We start from the raw sequence: 23,750 nt of genomic DNA on the forward strand, positions 1-23,750 counted from the left end.
GTAGCAGATGCTGTGTTGTGTACTAGATAAGGAATGATAAGAAAAGCACAGCTTTTATTCAATTGCCAAAAATCTACAAGAGGACATAGATTCCAAAAAACAAACGGAGGCCAATTTTTCAGGATTCAAGTGTAGCAGGAAAGAATAAGCAAGAAGTTGATTCCAAGAGAATGGGTCAGTGTGTCAAAGAGGGAAAGAGGAGGATGGCCCACTTTGGACCTGATGTATCAGCACACCATTCTGGAAGGGTGTCACAAGCAGATCAGCAGCCATGGGATAACAGGGTTATGAATTTCTACTTGAGGCCAGGCACAGTGGCTCGTGCCTGTAATCCCAGCATTTTCGGAGGCCAAGACAGGTGGATCACTTGAGGTCAGAAGTCTGAGACCAGCCTGACCAACGTGGCAAAACCCTGTTTCTACAAACATGAAAATTAGCCAGGTGTAGTGGTGCCTGCCTGCAGTCCCAGCTACTCTGGAGGCTGAGGCAGGAGAATCACTTGAACCCAGGAGACAGAGGTTGCAATGAGCCAAGATTGCACCACTGCACTTCAGCCTGGATGACAGAGCGAGACTCCATCTCAAAAAAAAATCAAAAAATTATATTTGAGGTCAAAAGCTGGCTCCCCGCCATCCCCACTGTAATATATCTTTCCTGGTATGAAGAAATCTGCCAGGTGTGGAGTGAGGGAGGACTTACCTAGAAACTCTGCAGTGGGGCACCATAATCAGTGAACACCGAGATCCCTGGCTCCAGTAGCATTCATCAGTCAGGGTTGCATGTTGGTGCCATCACTGGAAGGTGACCGTTGCTTAGGTGAAGTGATTTCCCCTTATAAAGTTCTGTGAATCACCTGTTGGATTCACACTCAATTCTATGACACTATTCATTGCAAGCTTGAAAGTTTACTCATAAGATCATTGAACTTTTTATTGTTGTCATCACAAAATGGCCATGTTTAGGTAGCAAAGTAATAAATCATGCTGACATCAAAGACAACATTGTTTAATATTCATATTTGGGGGCTGGAATCAAAACGACCTCTTTATTAGATGTAATTTGTCTTTTAAAATAAGCAAGTATCTTCTTGAAATAGATGTTACATGAACATGACCATTTTGTGTTCAGACATGGAAAACTTTATATAATTAGCATGTAGGAAGAAGTATGTAGACACATCTCATAACTGCCCTGAAAATCCTGGTCCCTATTTTAATGATTTTAACATTTAAATTATATACCTATCATACTACAATACTCAAAAAGAAAGAAAAGTCCAGATAGAGTTGAATAACCAAGATCTTTAACTTTTGATTGGAAAGGATCTCAACACAGAAGTATGTGTGTTCTTTGAGAAGTATGAGAAAACCTGATAAGAGAAGCAAAAAGCAACTTGGTGAAGGATGCAACTTCACACTACCCACCGCCTTTCAGCTCTGTCACCACCTACCTTCTTTACATTCTCCACATTGTGTCTTCCCCATTCTTTATTCCTCTGTTATTTCTCTCATTCTCAACAATCCCAGATTTCGAACCACAACATGTTTCTGAAGTAGAGCTGTAAACTGCTACAGTGTCATGGCCACAGCCCTTCCCCTGCCAGCTATGTCAAAGTGGGGTGCCCAGGTTTCAGTTTCACAAGGATTATGTCTCAGGTTCTTGGTTGCAGTGCTGGTTCAGGTTCTCAACAGTTTCTTGGTACACTAGAAACACCTCAAATGCTTGGTGAATAGAATGGTTACAGATTGAGCAACTGCCCTATAACTTTTTATGTTTACTTTTATGTCTAGGTGTGTGCATGTGTGTGTTCAGAGGCATGAGAGAGGAGTAGAGCATGAGTGGAGAATAGAAGACAAGTCAGGAAAATTCCTCACACTTACAAGGCAAATAATGACTTGCCAAGAATTCTCCATGCCTGAGTGAACAGACCCCTTCACCAAAGTAGTGTTTTGGATAAAGTCATTTTTGATAGGGTGAAATAATACCAATTCCATGTAGCAAAGTTTGCTTTTGGGACAATCAGAAAACAACTGACTGCTTTATAATGCTTTGAAACTATTCCCACAACCCTCTTTCTTTAAACCTAGAACGGAAAATATGACAGTGCTACCAAAACCAGTGGCATTCATATGTGGGCTTCCCAATCTATCTGTCTTCTCACAAGGCTGGAAATAAGGAAGTCCTACACATTCTTAGCAGAAAGATCTCTCCTTCAGGCTCTCTTATTTCCCAACTTGAATGCACACAAGACTGTGTCATTATCATTGTGTTTTTAACCTGGATCTAGAAGTTACTGATCTGAAATTTACCAGAATACTGGGAAACTCATTTTGGTTGCTTTTCAGTACCTCTGAAAGAGAGGCCTCTCATTTTATTTCAGAATGACACAGATGAGTACTATAATTGCTTTCTGCTTGCCACATTGCAGTAAGGTACCTATAGATAAAGAGTTAATCAAAAAGATTTCAGTGACTCACATGTAACTCATTTCACCATTGATTTCTGTATTTTAGGGAACACTGGGAACACGTTTAAGATCGAACCGGTCCTAGGCATCATCACCATTTGCAAAGAACCAGACATGACGACGATGGGTCAGTTTGTCCTATCCATCAAAGTCACAGATCAGGGAACCCCACCAATGTCTGCCACTGCAATTGTGCGCATTTCCGTCACCATGTCTGACAATTCTCACCCCAAGTTCATTCACAAAGACTACCAAGCAGAAGTAAATGAAAATGTTGACATTGGAACATCAGTCATTCTAATCTCTGCCATCAGTCAATCTACCCTCATTTATGAAGTCAAAGATGGAGACATTAATGGGATCTTTACCATAAATCCATATTCTGGAGTCATCACCACTCGGAAGGCCCTGGATTATGAGCGCACATCCTCTTATCAGCTCATCATTCAGGCCACCAATATGGCAGGAATGGCTTCCAATGCTACAGTCAATATTCAGATTGTTGATGAAAATGATAATGCCCCAGTTTTTCTCTTTTCTCAATACTCAGGTAGCCTAAGTGAGGCTGCCCCAATTAATAGCATTGTCAGGAGCTTGGATAACAGCCCACTGGTGATTCGAGCCACAGATGCTGACAGCAACCGGAATGCTCTGCTTGTGTATCAGATTGTGGAGTCGACAGCAAAAAAGTTTTTCACAGTGGACTCCAGTACAGGTGCAATCAGAACAATTGCCAACCTGGACCATGAAACCATCGCCCATTTCCATTTTCATGTGCATGTGAGAGACAGTGGTAGCCCCCAACTGACTGCAGAGAGTCCCGTTGAAGTCAACATTGAGGTGACAGATGTGAATGATAACCCACCTGTTTTTACTCAGGCTATGTTTGAGACTATCTTACTTCTACCTACCTATGTCGGAGTGGAGGTTCTGAAAGTTAGTGCCACAGATCCTGACTCTGAGTTACCCCCTGAACTGACATACAGCCTAATGGAAGGCAGCTTGGATCATTTTTTAATTGACTCAAACAGTGGAGTACTTACCATAAAAAACAACAACCTCTCCAAGGATCACTACATGCTGATAGTTAAGGTGTCTGATGGAAAGTTCTACAGTACATCCATGGTCACCATCATGGTTAAAGAAGCCATGGACAGTGGCCTCCACTTTACACAAAGCTTCTATTCCACCTCAATCTCAGAGAACAACACTAACATAACCAAAGTTGCTATTGTCAATGCGGTTGGAAACCGCCTTAATGAGCCCTTAAAATACAGCATCTTAAACCCAGGAAATAAGTTCAAGATAAAATCTACCTCAGGGGTCATTCAGACAACTGGAGTCCCCTTTGACCGTGAAGAACAAGAGTTATATGAGCTGGTGGTAGAAGCCAGCCGTGAGCTGGACCATCTGCGTGTGGCCAGAGTGGTGGTCAGGGTTAACATTGAAGACATAAATGACAATTCTCCAGTCTTTGTGGGCCTCCCATACTATGCTGCTGTTCAAGTGGATGCAGAACCCGGGACTCTGATTTATCAGGTGACAGCCATTGACAAAGATAAAGGTCCAAATGGAGAAGTGACCTATGTCCTGCAGGATGACTATGGCCACTTTGAAATTAACCCTAATTCAGGGAATGTTATTTTAAAGGAAGCATTCAACTCTGACTTGTCCAACATTGAGTATGGAGTCACCATCCTAGCCAAGGATGGTGGAAAACCCTCTTTGTCTACATCTGTGGAGCTTCCCATCACTATTGTCAACAAAGCAATGCCTGTGTTTGATAAGCCCTTTTACACAGCATCTGTCAATGAAGACATCAGAATGAACACACCCATCCTAAGCATCAATGCCACCAGTCCAGAAGGCCAAGGCATCATATATATCATTATTGATGGGGACCCTTTTAAACAGTTTAACATTGACTTTGACACTGGGGTCCTGAAAGTTGTTAGCCCTTTGGATTATGAAGTTACATCTGCTTACAAGCTGACAATAAGAGCCAGTGACGCCCTTACCGGTGCTAGGGCTGAAGTCACTGTTGACTTGCTAGTTAATGATGTAAATGACAACCCCCCTATTTTCGGTCAGCCCACGTACAATACAACACTATCAGAAGCATCTCTTATTGGGACACCTGTTTTACAAGTTGTCTCTATTGATGCAGACTCAGAAAACAATAAAATGGTACATTATCAGATTGTCCAGGATACCTACAATAGCACAGATTATTTTCACATAGATAGCTCAAGTGGCTTAATCCTGACAGCACGAATGCTGGACCATGAGTTAGTACAACACTGCACTTTGAAAGTCAGATCAACAGATAGTGGCTTCCCATCACTGAGCAGTGAGGTTCTGGTTCATATCTACATCTCTGATGTAAATGACAACCCTCCAGTTTTTAATCAGCTCATTTATGAGTCATATGTGAGTGAATTAGCCCCCCGGGGCCATTTTGTAACCTGTGTACAAGCCTCTGATGCAGACAGCTCTGATTTTGACCGGTTGGAATATAGCATTTTATCTGGGAATGACCGGACGAGCTTTCTGATGGACAGCAAGAGTGGAGTTATCACATTGTCCAACCACCGGAAGCAGCGGATGGAGCCTCTGTACAGTCTCAATGTGTCTGTCTCTGATGGGTTGTTCACCAGCACTGCACAGGTGCATATTAGGGTACTTGGGGCTAACTTGTACAGCCCTACCTTTTCACAAAGCACATACGTAGCTGAGGTGAGAGAGAACGTGGCTGCAGGAACAAAGGTAATTCATGTTCGAGCCACAGATGGTGATCCAGGGACTTATGGGCAGATTAGCTATGCCATCATCAATGACTTTGCCAAGGATCGATTCCTCATAGACAGCAATGGGCAGGTCATCACCACAGAAAGGCTAGACCGGGAAAACCCTCTAGAAGGGGATGTTAGTATTTTTGTGAGGGCCCTTGATGGTGGAGGGAGAACAACTTTCTGCACTGTGACAGTGATTGTTGTGGATGAAAATGACAATGCTCCCCAGTTCGTGACAGTGGAATATAGAGCCAGTGTCAGGGCAGATGTTGGAAGGGGCCACTTGGTCACTCAAGTTCAAGCCATAGATCCCGATGATGGAGCAAATTCAAGGATTACTTATTCCCTCTATAGCGAGGCCTCTGTTTCAGTGGCCGACCTCCTGGAAATCGATCCTGACAATGGCTGGATGGTCACAAAGGGTAATTTTAACCAGCTGAAAAATACAGTGCTTTCGTTCTTTGTCAAAGCAGTAGATGGGGGCATCCCAGTAAAGCACTCCCTCATTCCTGTCTATATCCACGTCTTGCCCCCTGAAACGTTCTTGCCATCATTCACCCAGTCTCAGTATTCCTTTACCATTGCAGAAGATACAGCCATTGGGAGTACAGTGGACACCTTGAGGATTTTGCCCAGTCAGAATGTCCGGTTCAGCACAGTTAATGGGGAACGGCCAGAAAATAACAAAGGGGGCGTATTCGTCATAGAACAGGAAACAGGCACTATTAAGCTTGACAAACGCCTTGACCATGAAACCAGCCCAGCTTTCCACTTTAAAGTAGCAGCCACTATACCCCTGGACAAAGTAGACATTGTGTTTACCGTGGATGTAGATATCAAGGTATTGGATTTGAATGACAACAAGCCAGTCTTTGAAACTTCAAGCTACGACACCATTATAATGGAAGGGATGCCTGTTGGCACCAAACTCACACAAGTGAGAGCTATTGATATGGACTGGGGAGCCAATGGACAAATCACTTACTCCCTCCACTCGGATTCCCAGCCCGAAAAGGTAATGGAAGCATTCAATATTGACAGCAACACGGGCTGGATCAGTACCTTGAAGGACCTAGATCACGAGACAGACCCCACATTCACCTTCGCTGTGGTGGCCTCTGACCTTGGAGAGGCATTCTCTCTTTCCTCCACAGCCTTGGTCTCTGTCAGAGTGACAGATATAAATGACAATGCACCAGTCTTCGCGCAGGAAGTGTACCGAGGGAATGTGAAGGAGAGCGACCCACCGGGCGAGGTGGTAGCCGTCCTCAGCACCTGGGACAGAGACACGTCCGACGTTAATCGCCAAGTGAGCTACCATATTACAGGTGAGTAAACACCCTCAGTTTTCATTATGTGCACTGCTTTATAAAGAAAGACGGAAGATGGCGGGGGGAAGAGTAAGAGAGAAGGAAGATGAGATAAGGAGTCCAGTGTAATGAAGCCTCTCTGGAGCTGAGTAAAGGATCTCTGAGTGGACTGCGTTTTTTGCTTGTTGGCTGTTGCTAACTCAGCCTTAGTTTGGAGTTCACAGGTTTGCTGTAAATGTGTTACCCATATTGGTAACTAGTCTTTGTGTCACCTCTTCCTATTTAAAAAGGAGTCCAGCCAAATATCTCAGTTGAAGAAACGAAAATAACAACTTTTTGGTGGAGAGGTTCTGTTTTTAAGCATGTTCCTTTTTTCTACCTTTTGCAATACTGAGCAAAACAAATAGCTTGATCACAGTAAGCTTCACATGCACACTTCCCCTGGCCATAGCAACACCTGTGCACACACGTACACACATTAGATGGCATGGTTTGATTCTTCCCTGAGAAATCCTAAATTATAACTACAAATCAAGGGGTATTTCTTCTGACAACCAAAATTTTTTGGATTTCTTTTCTGTCTTTCAGAATAGCAAGTAGCAATTCAAGGGGAAAGCCAAGATAGACAAAGTCAGTCATTAGGAAGGCACAGAAAATGTCACTGTTGCCCTGAGATGCTAAGGATTTCATGTCAGAATGGTTTCCTGGGGAGCAGGTGACCTTTAACTGAAAGAGGAGAGGGTTGGCGGTGTGGGAGGGTTCTTCCTAAAAACTATTTGGGAGGTGGGTTAAAGCTAATATTTTGATTTTGTCACATTCAAAGGCAGAACATAAACAAAGTGCCAAAAGATTGTAGAGAATCATCAATAGTTGTAGTCAGGTGGCTTCCCTTTAAAAAAACTACATCATTCAGAGTGAAAAATGAATTAATTAGAATGCCCTTAGGACATAGAATCTGCTTGAGTATGTTGGTAGGAAAGTTAATTAATCACTGCACAATAAGATCCACAGTAGAGCAAATGTGTCAATGCTTGGGGTTGCCACACTTTTCAGCATGATTCTCTTCCTTTTTCTTCATGGGACTGTTCTCTTGGTGATGTTTTCCCCTTGAAACACTTTATGATCTATCTGAGACCTCCTTTTTTGATTAAAATATGTATTTCTGCAGTTAAAACTTGAAAGAGAAGAAAGAGGTGAGTGAAGCATCACTTTAATTCATTTGCATTTATTTTCAGGAAAAAAAAGCTGCTTAGGCATTCTGAAGGGTCCTTTTCTATTTGGAAAAACTGTGAAATACTCAGCCTTAATTATTTATAGATAGCCTCTGAATTGTCAATGGATGATTTAAAGGGACTATCCCATCGACTTTACCAAAGTAATGAGTACAGAGTAGCTTAAAGCTACTGTTACTATTAGCAGTGCCAACCACCAACTGATTTTAATTAAATTTAACTTTTGCTCTTGATGTAACACAACTTGGCTGTGCTGCCTCCGATTAACAAAGGACCATTAATCATTTTATGTAACAAAAGAACAGTGTGGGCCTGCACTGAAAGCATTTAATAGAGAGGTTAAATTTGTGTGCACTGAAATAATATTCAACTAAAGCATAATTGAATCCTGGCCAGTGGTGGAGGAAAGTGATATCCCAGGGAGGACCCTGAAGCTCCCTAGAGCAGGGTTGCTCAGCCACACCGCTATTGACATATGGGGCCAGATCATTCTTTGCTGAGGAAGGCTGTCCTGTGCACTGTGGGATGTGTGGCAGCATCCCTGGCCTCTACCCACTAAATGCCAGTAGCACATACCACCACCATCACTTCCCTCCCACCAATGTGACAAGCAAAACTGTCTCCAGACATTGACAAATATCCCCACAGAGGGGAAAGGCACAGTTGTCCCCAGTTGAGAACCACTGCCCCAGAGGAATATGCAGCTCTCACCTTTTCTGCGCTGTCTGGCTGATTTGGTTTCATTGTGTTCCACTGCGGCTTGCCCCCACTCCCAGTGCTGAGGCCCTCAGACTGAGCAGCCCCTTGCCTTATAAGCAAGAATGCAGTCTGGCACTCAGAATCCCACTCTTTCCCACTCAGTCTCTTCAGTAGGACCCTGATATTTGCCCTCTGCTTTTTAAAGATTCATTTTATATGGGAGATATGGCTCCACGTTTTCAATGAAGTAACAGTTGGCATGCAGTATACTTTCCTTACTTGTTTATTTTCAGTCTTTCCCTCCAGAATGTGATCTCTGCCGAGACAGCAGATATTTTTGCTGGTTTGGTCCACTGATGTAGCTCTGCTGCCTAGAACAATGCCTGGCCCAGAGTATATGATAAATACTTGAATGCCCAAATAAATGAAATAGTGATCATCAAACCTGACTCCTGACTTATTGCTAGCGGTCTTGCCCAGTCTTTCTCGGTGTCTGAAATTACATTTTTCCCCTCTTACAGATTACGTCAAGGTCATGATCTTCTTCCTTCCTCCTCCTATCTTGTTCCCCAAGCTGCTTTTGCCCCCATGTAGCTTAATGATTTGGAAAAGTCATATTGCTGGGACCACTGTCAGTGCTTCAGCATCTTAGAAAGCTGTTCCACTTCATCTGTTTTCTTTTCTTCCACGTTCCCCAGCTTCGCTCTGATACATTTGGTTTAATTGCAATGCTTATCTTTGAACTGCTTTTTAAATGACCCCTCGTTAGGGCTATTTAACACTAATGGGCCTTCCTCTTTTGTGAAAACTTTTCTCCCCCAAACTCCAGTTCTTATGAGAAGAGCGCAGCTGTATGATAAAGCCTTCATTAAAAGATTCCTTAATAGAACTAACTGCCTTTCCTTGACTGCATAATCAACGGCTAATGAAATTGTCTTGGTAACAAGAGCTAGAGTGTATTACATCCTCTCTTGAGACTAAGTGGAAAGACAATTGTGTCAGCCTGAGAAGACGATTGATTGTTCACAGTTTGAATTTGATTGTTCTTAAGGGGAACTAAACAAGAGATCATCTCCAGCTTCTCTAAGTGGATTTTATTATCTTGGAAAGTTACTGTTTTGCTTTCCACAGAAGCCAAGCATATAAATATCATGCTTTGTTGCCCAAGAATCAAAGGGAGTCTCAGTATCTTTTTAGTATCCTAAATGATACAGTTTGAGGAGTACCTGGATGACTCTACATGCACCTCTCAAGGTAGATGTAGATTAAGACATTTCATTGCACATCTTCAAAAGCTCTTTTGTTTTTTTAACTGCAGGAGGAAACCCTCGAGGAAGATTTGCTCTGGGCCTGGTGCAAAGTGAGTGGAAGGTCTATGTGAAGAGGCCTCTAGACAGAGAAGAACAGGACATTTACTTTCTCAATATCACTGCCACTGACGGGCTTTTTGTCACACAGGCCATGGTGGAAGTGAGCGTCAGTGATGTGAATGACAATAGCCCAGTGTGTGATCAGGTGAGATTTGGGGATAGGGTTCTGCTTTTACTCTGCTTCTCCAAAATTAAATCAAAACCCATTTCACTTTTCTTCTTAAGGCCAGGCAAACTTCTGCTCTTATCTGCAATTGGGTCTAAGAGGGTAGGAGGTGAAGTTTAGGAAGAAATATTGAAAACATGAAAAGAGTATAGGTAGCAAGATCAGATACCTAATTTTGTACCTACCCCCACCAAAAAAAAAAAACCGATGTCTTAAATAATTTTTTGAGTAATTTATAAAGGACTTTAGGACTTATTCTGTTTAAATCACTGATATCATAAAAGAGAAATGGACCATTCTACAGGATGTTAACTTGTTTATATAAGTTTACACATTTGGTTAGTGACAATGTTGGTGCTGAACACTGGTCTCCAGGCTCCTTATGAAGTGGCCTTTCTATTACTATATAAAATATAATGCCATTGCAAGGTACAAGTACTAGATTTTATTTTCTCTCATACTGAAATTAAATCACTATTCTTTTCTATCATGTGGACCAAGGGACAATATTGGTATGCTATAGATTAGAAAAGTACTGCAAATAGATTTAATCTCTCATACTAATGCCAGATGCTGGTAGTGGCTCTTTAAAGAGTTGAAGAGAATTCCTAGGACTCATTGGGGCTCAAGAGAAAAACAGACAACCATGGTCAACGTGTGGTGTGTGTTACGGTTCCACAAGAGTGGGGATGTTCTTCTGTTTTCTTTGCCGTGGTACTCTTAGTGCCTAGAATGGTACACATAGTGGATGCTCAATAAATATTTGTTAAATGAATAAGCATGGGAATGGTAGAGCAGCAGAGTTTCATAATATATTGGAATATGTTTCTGTAGTGAAGGAAAAAAATAACAAAGCTAAATTATATAAACGAATTTTTAAAGAAATCCTATATAATGCTAAATATGGCAATTGCCCCCACAAATACTAATGATTTTATTACCTTTCTTCACCTTTGTCCAGGTTGCATATACAGCATTACTTCCTGAAGACATTCCATCAAATAAAATCATCCTGAAAGTCAGTGCAAAGGATGCTGATATTGGATCCAATGGAGATATACGATACTCACTGTATGGATCTGGAAACAGTGAATTTTTTCTAGATCCAGAAAGTGGTAAGCTGAAATTTATTCTTTGGGTAAATGTCATTGTTAATCCATGACAGAAGTTAAACTTACATGGTCTCATCACTAGTTAATAGTTAGTAGTATACTTGCTCTTATAGGGATGGAGGGAAAATTTCCCTTCCATCCTTTCTGAATGTTTGCTGAAATGAACTGACCACAGACAGATTAACAGGAGAAAAGGCATATAGATTTACTTATGTGAACGTGGGTACCACAGCACCAAAAATGAGAGACTCAAAGAAAGGCCAGATGGTTAAGGCTGTTGCTAGGGGAGAGGGAAGTTGGGGGACTGTAGGCAGTTTTAGAGGAGTAGTCAATGATTTTTAGGGGAAATGAGTAACCTGGAGGGCATCCATTATTTTGTAAATAATTCTCCTAGGAAACTCAATGACACTGGAAAATATGGGGAAGGTGAGGGATTGAACTGACTGTGAACAAAGGTTATCTAGTTATGCAGATAAAGTCTCCCGTTTAATCTTTAGGAGCTGCCCTCAGAAGAAGAGATGAAAAATCTGTCTGGACATGGTGATGACTTTTAGTCTCTTTTCTCTTCTCTGGTGGTGAATCTTTCCCGGTTATTTGATGAGATTTCTGTAGAGGGGGATCTTAAGACAAATGCATTTCTTTTGGAAAGAAGTTTTCTTAGTCAAATGAGGAAATTTCAAAGGGAGTCTTCACCTGCACTTGAGAGAGATGAGGGAAATAAGAGAAAATTTGAAAGTTCTTGGTTCTAAGGCAACTTTAAGGCCTTCCAGATTTTTTTAATTCAAGGTGCTCAGCATGCCAAAGCACCATACTTTGGGGTATCATTCTCTGCACCCCAAGAATATGATGCTCAGTATCTTGGGCTCTAAGAAGTGGTAGGAGCACATCCAAATATGGGTGCTCTGGACCACAAAAACTCTTTATTTCCTTTGTAAAACTTGCCCAGACTTTACCTACATTTATTAACATCAAGTAAGCAGACATCTCTGTTTTTTTCTCTTGTTTCTCTTATCTGTAAGTTTTAAGGTATATGCTCGTAACAGATATAAATGAAGTTATATCACAAATGCAGGTTGCCATGAAAACCAGACAGCAATTTATAGGAAGGAGAATTTTTCTCACTTTGAAATGCCTTTAGGGTCCCTTTCTGGCTCTTATTAACACAGTTGTCTAGTTTTTATTAAACTCTTTTGCCTAGTTTCTCCAAACCTATGAGCCCTCAGATTTGCTTGGTTGTATATTCAGGTAAAATTGACAAGGTGCAAGGTTATGTAAGCTAAAGGCAGATGCCTGCATTGAAGACCAGAGCTGATGGAAAAGCCTTTTATATGGAGGCAAATTATTTTAGTTTTATATATTAGATGACCCATCCAATGACATTTGTAATTTAAGCCTAAAGATTGGCTGGCTTGCATATTTTCAGTGCTGTGTTGGTTCTAGTGAACAATTACTGACTACTGAGTCTCCCAAAAGGTAGTGGCTCCTCCCTGCCTCCCTCCCATAAGAGGTTGCATCCTACAAGGAAGCACTGACTTAGCTACATGGGAATATACTACTCAGCTATATGGGCCTGGTGATTATTTATTCAATAGGTAACATTTATTGAGTAGCCAGTAGACATAAAAGCACTTTATGGGATATTTGTGGTAGACTCCAAGATAAACAAAATAAATCATGCCCAAGGGATCTTGTAATCCAGTAGGGAAGACAGGCAAGTAAACCAATAATAATAATAATGAAAGGCACAATGAAATGAGTGTTCAGAAGAAACATAAGGGGAGCTATATCTCGGCACAGATGAAGATGTAACTAATATTCTGATAAGAGGAAAAAGAAACTGCTTAAAGGAAGAACTAGCATTTGAACTGAGCCAGGATTCTCAGTGGCTTAAACAGGACACTGAAAGTTATAGGAACAGCATGAGCAGAGAGCATAGCGCATCCAGGTAATGTTATATACAAAAGTGGAGGGAAAACTACTTTACGCCAGATTGTGGAGTGTCTTGAATGTTCCAATGAAAAGCTGTGGATGCTTTTCGAGTAAGAGAGGGGAATGATCCAACCTGTATCTGAGAACTGGCTGGCCATAGCCGGGAAGCTAAAAGATGAACTGCCTTAATAAATATAGGTAGCTTTGGCTGGCACAGTGGCTCACACCTGTAATCCCAGCACTTTGGGAGGCCGAGGTGGGTGGATCACGAGGTCAGGAGATCGAGAACATCCTGGCTAACACGGTGAAACCCCGTCTCTACTAAAAATACAAAAAAATTAGCCAGGCATGGTGGCAGGCGCCTGTAGTCCCAGCTACTCGGGAGTCTGAGGCAGGAGAATGGTGTGAACCCGGGAGGCGGAGCTTACAGTGAGTAGAGGTGGCGCCACTGCACTCCAGCCTGGGCGACAGAGCAAGACTCAGTCTCAAAGTAAATAAATAAATAAAACAAACAAATAAATAAATAAATAAATATAGATAGCTTCATCCAAATAATATCTACTAATTTTATTTAAGAGTGATAATATTTCATGAGTCATACTTTCCATCAAATAACATTTATTCAGGTTTGTCACTGTGCTTGTTGTCATTATCTTATGAAACTTAAACAATAGAAATATCTGCACAAAAGCTAGTATCCAGCACCAGTGGAGCTATTCCAGTGGTTAAAATACAGACATAACGTTACTCCATGTGGGATGCTAAGGAGCTGCTTTTCCATGCTCCTCAAGTTTTCTCCCACTTGACTCCTCCACAAGCAATGTCAGGCCCTTCCACAATCCAGCAAGTTAAGGGTTAACCCTTGCACAATAGGGGTCCTTCAAGACCCTGCTCCCCTAAAGCCAGCTTCTGTTTTCATTACCTGTTTTCCAGTAAATGATGGAGTAAAAAGTTGAGTATCTGGAGGCAAAGAGACTACCCTTCCTGGTCTATGGGTTGTTGACAATATTGACCATCAGTTGGCCATCAGAGAACTAGATATACCAGTCCATTCTCTATGTGTTTTCTGGACATATAGCAGAAATCCAGAGACTGATCTCCAGAGTAGATTTTGAGAGGTTTAAAGAGGTTTGAGACTTCTCCATGTAGCCAAAAGAAAGAGCCCCTTATACCAGAGGTTTCGAAAAGGGATTAATTAATTTGAAGGTCACACAGCTGTTTTGTTTTTGCATCTAGAATCCCATACATTTTTCCCTGACATATAAATTGTTGAATTTGCTACATTTTTAAAGTATGGGACACTTGGGCCAAATGACGTTAGTCATTCCTATGTTGAGAATTGTTTATATAATTGGTCCTCTGCTCTCCAAAGAAAGACAATTTTTAAAAACTCAGACCAATTGTGCTGCCATTTATTTTCACAGGCGAGTTAAAAACCTTGGCTCTGTTGGACAGGGAGAGGATCCCTGTGTATAGCCTGATGGCTAAGGCCACTGACGGGGGTGGCAGGTTCTGCCAGTCCAACATCCACCTAATCCTGGAGGACGTGAATGATAACCCCCCTGTGTTTTCTTCTGACCACTACAACACCTGCGTCTATGAGAACACAGCCACCAAGGCTCTGTTGACCAGAGTTCAAGCCGTGGACCCCGACGTTGGTAAGTCAGTTGCAGGCATCTCCCTGTCACACAGTGGACACTTTGTCTTCAGGTGCTGCAATTCTTGTAGTTTTATCAGAACCTTAATCAACCCCCTTGGTTCTTTACCACGAGAACATGTACATTAAACCCCATTTCAACTATTCAGCTAATACACTTCATGTGCGTGAGAAAAGTCTGCAAGTTGGCCCTCCTCTTTCTAGAGTTTGAAGAAGAGATACTAAGAAGTCTTTTACCTTTTAGCAAAGGAGTTTGGGTTGGTTTGTTTGGGTTTTGTTTTGTTGTTTTTAGATTTTGACCTTTTGAATAAAAATGATAGATTTCCTCATTGTCTTTTCCTCCTAAACATAGTCAAAAGGCTATGTTGTAAAGCAGGGAGAATTTGATTTGTTTCCATTTCTATGAAGAACTGGGTCACATGCTTTAGCTGAAATATGACAATCTCGATTTAATATAGTGCCCCGTAGTGCAAAGACTAATTACTAAATGTGCTGCCAGTCCAACGTGGATTTTTTAAACTGCCATTTTCCAAAGCATTTTTGTCACGTATAAACTGACATTGTTCGACAGAGTGGGGGTGGGGGAGATAAGGAATTAGAATTGAAAGTTGCTAATAAAGTTTATGTTCAAATCCACTTTACATAATGAGATGGTGAGTTAGAAGAGACTGGAGTTAATTGCTAGGTAGACCTTCTGAGAATGCATAAGTTATTGAGGTGACTGCATGATGGAATATAAATACAAAAGGGCATATAGACAGCCTCTCAGTTGTGCATTTTAAGAGCTGTAAATCAGAGTACTAGGAAATGATGAGGTGTGTCTGCTATGCTAAATAGGCCTTTATATAATTCAGTGTCATATTGCTTAATTCTGAATTGAAAGAAAAATTATTGGACTAACAGAAAAGTAAATACATGATAATTAGTTGAAAACAAACGTAGAGCCTGGGGTCTCTGCATATTTTCCCTTAGAGAAATTAGTGGCTACAATTTGAATTATTGCTCTTACCTCATTAGCATAATTTTCAAGGCTGAGAACCAACCCTTTAAAAGTGTACATATTAAAGAGCTTTGTGAAAAATGGTAAACAAGAAAGACCTCTTATTGATACGTATTTATGTAATACCTACAAATAGTCTGTTTTTTAAAGGAGGATTAGAAAACAGTCTCTGGACTCTTATTAGCAGATGACTTTGGGGAAAGAGAACAGAATTAATGGAAATGAATCACTTAATCATTTTAAATTTGATTTTGAGAATGTATAATTAGGCCATAGATGATATTTTAAAAGCTGAAAGGTTGGAATTTTTCTCCACACTCCATGAAGGAATTGAGTGTACCCAGGCTACTAGACTGGACATGGATGTCTGATTAGTGCACATGGTGTTTTTTGAAACATGAGGTGGTGGAGTGGGGTGTTACTGACTCACAGACGGTGTGCTTAGAGCTGTTTTGCAAGTTGTGAAGAACATGCTATGTCCTCCTTTCACTTCTTTCGAGTCAGATGGCCAGGTTGGGAGTTGGGGAGGAAGGAATGTCTAGATTCTGGGCATTTAACAGGGCAGAGATGATAAAGACTTTAAGGAACCAAAACTGGAATGAGGATCTTACCAGTACCTTGATCTACTCATTTTTTGATAATGAGTAAGAGCTTATATTCAAAGCTTCAAATAGAAGCAGAGATTATAGAGGTGCTGTGGGCATCTATGTATAAAGTATAGTCACCAGGCCATTGCATCAGCCACAGGAAAACTGTGGCATAAGACACCAGATTTTAGTTCATTTTCTCAGTTTTTGTAGATTTCTTTTAGCTTTAAAATGTAAAAGAACTAAGACAGCTGAGAAAGAACCAATGAATATTTCTAACACAAACTGAGCACCTACTGTGCCTTAGCCAGCATACTGATGAAGTGGCTGTGAAGGTCTTGGTCAGAGTAGACAGGAGATTCCAGTTGCAGCAGCGTCAGTCTGAGCTGCAATCAGATGAATGCTGACATTCTTCAGAATCCCTGGGTATCAATGATTGGTACACTAATTTTCATTAGTGGCCTGATCAGAACACTTACTGCCTCAAAAGTGACCATTTCTCCGTTTCCTAAGAGATTACAAACCAGTGTGAGCTGTGCACTAAGATTACCAGGTTGTTGAAGGTAGAATTTATCTTGGAGCCAAACTGAACCTCTGTCTGGAAGCTGAGTTTGCACATGAATGGCCATTGCACACAAATCTGGCTTTCTAGTTTGGCCTCTATAGTGTTCAAAAGAGAGGCCGAAGTGGGCGGATCATGAGGCAGGAGTTCGTGACCAGCCTGGCCAATATGGTGAAACCCCGTCTCTACTAAAAACACAAAAATTAGCCAGGCATGGTGGTACACGCCTGTAGTCCCAGCTACTCGAAAAGCTGAGGCAGAAGAATTGCTTGAACCCGGGAGGCGGAGGTTGCAGTGAGCCAATATCACGCCAGTGCACTCCAGCCTGGGCAACAGAGCGAGACTCCATCTCAAAAAAAAAAAAAAGAAGAAAAAGAAGGAAACAAGGAAAGAAAAAAAACTTATAATAGCTGTTAATATTTAAAAGTCAGAATTTTATTAGAAATTTAGATTTCCAGCATTTTATAAAAACAACAGCACTCAGAAGGCCCAGCAATTCCAGGTACACAGGTCCCTCATGGCAGGAGCTAAAGAGCAGCTGCATCCTTGACACTGGCCGCAGCACTAACCTTGCCTCCTGCTAGCCACTTTACTTGTTTATTGATACGGTTTGGCTGTGACCCCACCCAAATCATATCTTGAATTGTAGTTTCCATAATCCCCATGTGTCGTGGGAGAGACCTGGTGGGAGGTAATTTAATCATGGGGGTGGTTATCCTCATGCTGTTCTCATGATAGTGAGTGAGTTCTCATGAGACCTGATGGTTTTATGAGGGGCTTTTCCCCCTTTTGTTTGGCACTTCCGCTTTCTGCCATCATGTGAAAAAGGATGTGTTTGCTTCCCTTTGACCTTCTGCTGTGATTGTAAGTTTCCTGAGGCCTCTGTAGCCATGCAGAACTGTGAGTCAATTAAACCTTTTCCCTTTATAAATTACCCAGTCTCTGGTATATCTTTCTTAGCAGCATGAGAACGGACTAATACACTTGTGTTACCTCCTGACCTCGTTTGCAGATCCTTCTCTGGTATGACAAGGAAAGGTCTTATTTTTAAGCTTTTTATTTTGAAATAATTACAGGTTCACAGGAAGTTGCAAAATAATATATAGGGAACTCAAGTGCCCCTTCACCCAGCCCTTCTCCCAGTGGTAACATCTTGCTTAACTATAGTATACCATCAGAGCTAGGAAATTGACCTTGGTACAATCCACAGAGTTTATTCAAATTTCAGGGTGTTTGCGTGTATATATTTCTATGCAATGTTATCACCTGTGCAGCTTCATTTAAACACCACATTCATACCTCACATGCCTCCCACTTGCTGCCCCTTTAGAGCCACACCCACCCACTCCCTGCACCTCCTTCCCAATCCCTAACCCCTGACAACCACTGACTTCCATATCTATAATTCTCTTATTTCAAAAATGCTATTTAAATTAAATTGTATAGTTTGTAACCTTTTAAGATTGGTCTTATTTTTTCACTCAGCATAATTCTCTTAAGATTCATCCAAGTTGTCTAATTGGTTTTTGATCCTGCTGAAGATCATTGGCTACATTTGTGTAAATGACAGGCATATTTGATTCATGAAACTTCTTTGGTTAAGCACATTGCTTTACCAGAAGTTGTAAATTATTCCACCAGTGCTATGATCTGAAATTTGTGTCCCTCTAAAATTCATACATTGGAACCTAATTCCTAATGTGTCCACATTAAGAGATGCATCCTTTGGGAGGTGATTAGGTCCTGAGGGCTCTTCAATGCCCTTATAAAAGAGGCTTGAGGGAGCCTGTTTTTCTCTTCCGTCATGCAAGAACATCTAATGTCTGGTGGAGGCCCGTTTCAAATAGAACGTGCCCCCACCAACACCAAATCTGCTGGTGCCTTGATCTTGGACTTCCCAGCCTCCAGAACTATGAGCAATAAATTTCTGTTGTTTATGAATTACCAAGTCTCAGGTATTTTTTATAGCCCAAACAGATTAAGACAGCCAGCAATTGGCTACAAAATATACCGTTCATTATGAATTGCAGAGAAAAGACAAGGATATAATCTGAAATCTGACTCTGTGACTTGCTAAACCTTCATATCCTGATTTAAGAAATTTAAAATATATTATTGCTTTTAGCCAAACAACTCTTTTTCTATGAATCACTTATAATGAACTAACATTATTGTTAGACTCATTGCCTGGGTCAGGAATAAAATAAAAACAGAAGAGGACAAGATAATTTTACACCCATTTTATGAGTTCTAAGAAATACCATGGCAACTCTCTAGATTTTAGCATTAAGTTCTTAGTTTTCCTGTCAATTGGAAATATCTTTGCTTCCATAAACTGGTGACATGACTTCATGACCCAACATTTATAAAAAAGGGAAGTTAAAGGGTGAATGGTAGTAAAATGAATAGTTGTTAAAAGGAACACACATACCGTTAATAACACATGGACACAGGGAGGGGAACACTACACACTGGGGCCTGTTGGAGTGTGGGGGACGAGGGGAGGAAGAACATTAGGACAAATACCTAATGCATGTGGGAATTGAAACCTAGATGATGGGTTGATAGGTGCAGCAAACCACCGTGGCACATATATACCTGTGTAACAAACCTACACGTTCTGCACATGTATCCCAGAACTTAAAGTAAAATTTTTAAAAAGCAAATTTCCCAGAATGAATAGGATTTCCACAGTCAGGGTTAGGAATGCATTCAGGAAGATAAGAGCCAGGAAGTTGGGAAAGTGTGGACCCAGCTAAATAGTTGAGAGAACATCATGTAGTCCAGGAGGGAGGAGAGATTAATGAGATAGGAAAAGTAGACCGGGCCTGATTGTGGTTGTTTGTGAAGGCCACTTAATTAAACAGATGGAAATGAACCATTGAGCACATTTGAGAAAAGAAATAATGAATTTGGAGTTTGGGGGATGCTAATCTGATAGGAGCCTCTGAAATGAATTGGAACAAGGAAAACCAGGGACTAGGAAAGCTCCTAGGAGTGTATTAAGAAAGACAATAAGGGCCAAAATGAGAGTGGTGGCTTTGAGATTTAAAAATAAGGAGCTGGTGGGCCAGGCACGGTGGCTCACGCCTGTAATCCCAGCACTTTGGGAGGCCAAGGAGGGCAGATCACAAGGTCAGGAGATCAAGACCATCCTGGCTAACACAGTGAAACCCTGTCTCTACTAAAAATACAAAAAATTCGCCGGGCGTGGCAATGGGCACCTGCAGTCCCAGCTACTTGGGAGGCTGAGGCAGGAGAACGGTGTGAACCAGGAGGCGGAGCTTGCTGTGAGCAGAGATCGCGCCACTGCACTCCAGCCTGGGTGACAGAGCGAGACTCCATCTCAAAAAAAAACCAAGTAAATAAATAAATAAGGAGCTGATGAAAGCCAGATTGAGATTTCAGATGTGAAATCTGTAGATTTTGGCAACTGACTAGACTGAAAGCAAGGTAGGCTATTTAGTCAAAATTTCAAACATGGGCACCAGCTGAAGGTGCTGCATGAGCAGAAGTAGCATAGATGGTCAACAGTACCATCTGGCATAGAGAGGAAGATGAAACATGGGGACACATTGGGAATTCAACTGTGAACCTCCAGAAGGAAGTCAGGAATAAAGACATGTTTGCTCATCATGACAGTCTTGCCTTCAAGGGGTTTACAGTCATAGTGAGAAATAGGCCTGCACAACAGGATTCCAAGAAAATGATGAGGAATGTGGTAATAAAGTCACATCTGTAAAACTAATGATTTTATAAGGATTGGTCAGATAGCACATGTAAAATGCTACATAGGTCCACATGGGAACATTACAATGTAAGCAATGAATTTTCAACTGGGACAACTCAGGAAGGATTCACCAAATGGTATTAGCACTTACCAAAATGCTAAGAGTTGGAACTTGAACTTGGATGGAGAGAGATAGACAGAGAAGCCAGACAGAGAGACAGATAGATGGAGAGATGAGTATTAGCCGGGACAGGCTTGGCAAGACTGAGATCATTTGTAGGAAGTCTCAGTGGCTTAGCAAAGCAAAAGCTTATTTCTTGCCCAGGTGAAGTACAGGTCAGTGCGAGTCTATCTAGTGACTCAGAAATCTGGTCCCTCCATCCTGCCATCTCCACCTTCTGACCTTTGGCTTCCAAGGTCATAGCAGAGGGGAAGAGAGAGATGAAGTCAGCATGCCAGCTGTCAGCTGCCTCAGCCTGGGACTGACCACATCACTCCACCACTATCCACTGCCCAGAAGGAGTCCCTCAGGCTGGCCCACCTGCACAGGAGCAGGGACACATAGGGGAGGCCCGGGGAATGATGAAAGCAATGATGAAAGCAGGAAAAAACAACTGCCACAGTGGGTCCCAAAGAGGTCGGAGAAGGTGACATCACTCATGAGCAGGAAAAGTTAGCCTCAGGGGTGTGGAGGGACCACTTGGCTTTAGAAGTAAAAGGAAAGAGCTGGGTGTGGTGACTCATGCCTGTAATCCCAGCACTTTGGGAGGCGGAGGCGGGCAGATCACTTCAGGTCAGTAGTTCGAGACCAGGCTGACCAACATGGTAAAACCCCATCTCTACTAAAAATACAAAAATTAGCCAGGTGTGGTGACGTGCGCCTGTAATCCCAGCTACTTGGGAGGCTGAGGCAGGAGAATCACTTGAGCTGAGGAGGTGGAGGTTGCAGTGAGCTGAGATCACCCCACTGCATTCCAGCCTGGCGACAGAGTGAGACTCCATCTCAAAAAAAAATAAAAACAAAAATAAAAAAGAAGTAAAAGGAAAGAGAGAGGCAGAAAGGGAAAATTGAAACACAAAGGAAGATGCTCAAAGGGAGATGCTAAGGAAACCCACTGAGAGGCACACACCTGCCCTCAGATGTCTCTATACAGGAAGTGGACTGCCATCTGAGATAAGCAGGGCAGCAGCTGGGCTGAGTGCCCTGAAGAGATGCAGTAGTTTGTTTCAGGGTGAGGGGAAAGGTGAGAGGGAGTCAGTAAGAAATGAAGAAGAGAAATATTTCACCCAGTGAGGGCTCTGTAGATGCCAGATTATTTAATACATGAATGGGCAGTGGTCCCAATCAGTAAATTGCATTAATAGAAAATATGAAAAATTCTGAGTCTTCCAGAATACTGCCTACTGCCTTTCCCCTAAAGTTAATAGTTTGATCCTCATATTAACAGAAAAGAGGAAAGACACTAAGAGAACTTATCTTTTGATAGAGCTTCCCTGTTTTGCCCCGAGTGTGTGTCTCAGCTGTCCTCAGCTTCCTCCATTTTGTGCTGGCATTCACTATAATGGTGTAAGCTTGCTGTCCATGTTGGGAATTTGTTTAGTGAGTATTTCATGAGAGAGATAGCATCTTGAACCCTGCACTTTGCTCTCAGAGGGAAGATACTGGAATGAACTGGGTTTTCCAAAGCATAGCTCTTGTCAGAGGAAGTACAGGGCTGACCCAGGGTCATAGGGCACCATTTGCCCTGAGAGCATAGCTGCCTATGAAGGAGGAATGTATTTATTTGAGAGGAATGTGCATGAAAGTGACCATTAACAATTGTTAGATGGAGATTTTTCTGACCAAACCACCTTCAGTGAATCTTTCCAGTGGTTTTCCTGCCTCTTCTGACCCATCTCGCCTTTTTTGTCTGCCACTTTTTGAGAGCCATTAACCGAGACTTAGGAAGAAAAGCTTGGAGGTGACAAAAGTCCACTGGAAATGTGGATGAGATGCTGCAACTCTAGTGGAAAAACGTCTCACATGCCCTGGGTTCTCAGTTTCCTGTATCTTCTTGGGACAGAGTCTGAGGAAGTGTTGCTCAAACCAATCTGTAAGAATCCAAAATGCTTTTCTATACCTGCAGCCCTAGACACTCCACTTTAAATATGATAGCCAAAGCAAAGTTCCAACTCCCTGTGATGGTGTTTGATGTCAAATCTTCTATCGTCAGCCTTCTGATCTCCTGAAGGAAAACAAACAAGGAAAACAATATACATTCAGCATTTACTCTCTAAAACTCCAGCCTATAAGGGACTTGGCTAAATATACTACCTTTGCACTATGCCCCAAAAGCAAAAGAAAAAAAAGGCACATCTGACAGAAGAGGTGAATCCTGAAGCATCCTTTTTCACTGGCATCAGTATGTGAGTGTGTGGGACAGAGAGAAGGGGCAGTCTGTGGCATCTGGAAGAAACTGGCTCTGTCCGTGTCTTCCATAGTGGAGGCATGCAAACATCCTGCCATTTCTCCCTTTTAGGATTTTCTAAGTAGACAGCTTCCTCGCAGCCTCATCCCTCAGCTGAGACAGCACCCCTGGGTTTCTCCAGACCCTGGAGATCAGGTCACAGGGATATCCCCAAATGTACCCAAGAAACACATCTAGTAACTGGATTGATCAAGAGCTCACGAGAGCATGGGGAAAGCTCTGATGATTAGTGATCTGGGGCAAGTCTTTAGCTTCTCCAAGCCTTTAGTTTCTTCTTCTGTAATGTGAGAATGACAGTAATATTCCCTGTGCCGACCTCAAAGCATCAGTGTGAGATTGGCCCAATACTGAATGAAAAGCACTTTGAACTTGTAAGGCCACATTTTCCTTCGCTGGAGTTAGATCTCCCTGTTCTGAGCTCCTACGCATGTCCTGATTATCCTGACAGAGAGCTGCATGCACGTTTCTTCTCTACTAGTCTTGAACCCTCCTAGGCAAGCTCAGTTACTCAATAAAAACTTTAAATGATAATCATAATATGGCTAATTACATCTGCTTTCAGAGCTTCTGCTCCACTTCAGGCACTGTGCCAAGTGCTTTAGATACATTATTCCCATTTCTCATAATAGCCCTGCAAGTTAGCATACTTTTTCATTCTATTTAATATAT

General features: G+C 41.9%; 1 protein-coding gene across 8 annotated transcripts in view; it reads left to right on the plus strand.

Annotated features, from left to right (window-relative positions):
* FAT3 (FAT atypical cadherin 3) overlaps window positions 1–23,750 on the plus strand; it is a 675,042-nt gene that overhangs the window by 573,540 nt on the left and 77,752 nt on the right. For all 8 annotated transcript variants that reach the window (XM_063671321.1, XM_063671320.1, XM_063671318.1 and 5 more), the window contains exons 10-13: window positions 2,514–6,587; window positions 9,819–10,015; window positions 10,998–11,151; window positions 14,502–14,735. In XM_063671321.1, coding sequence (XP_063527391.1) covers window positions 2,514–6,587; window positions 9,819–10,015; window positions 10,998–11,151; window positions 14,502–14,735 — 4,659 coding nt within the window. The remainder of the gene's footprint in view (window positions 1–2,513; window positions 6,588–9,818; window positions 10,016–10,997; window positions 11,152–14,501; window positions 14,736–23,750) is intronic.

This window comes from Pongo pygmaeus, chromosome 9, assembly GCF_028885625.2.
Source record: "Pongo pygmaeus isolate AG05252 chromosome 9, NHGRI_mPonPyg2-v2.0_pri, whole genome shotgun sequence".
In the NCBI taxonomy this organism is placed as follows: domain Eukaryota; kingdom Metazoa; phylum Chordata; class Mammalia; order Primates; family Hominidae; genus Pongo; species Pongo pygmaeus.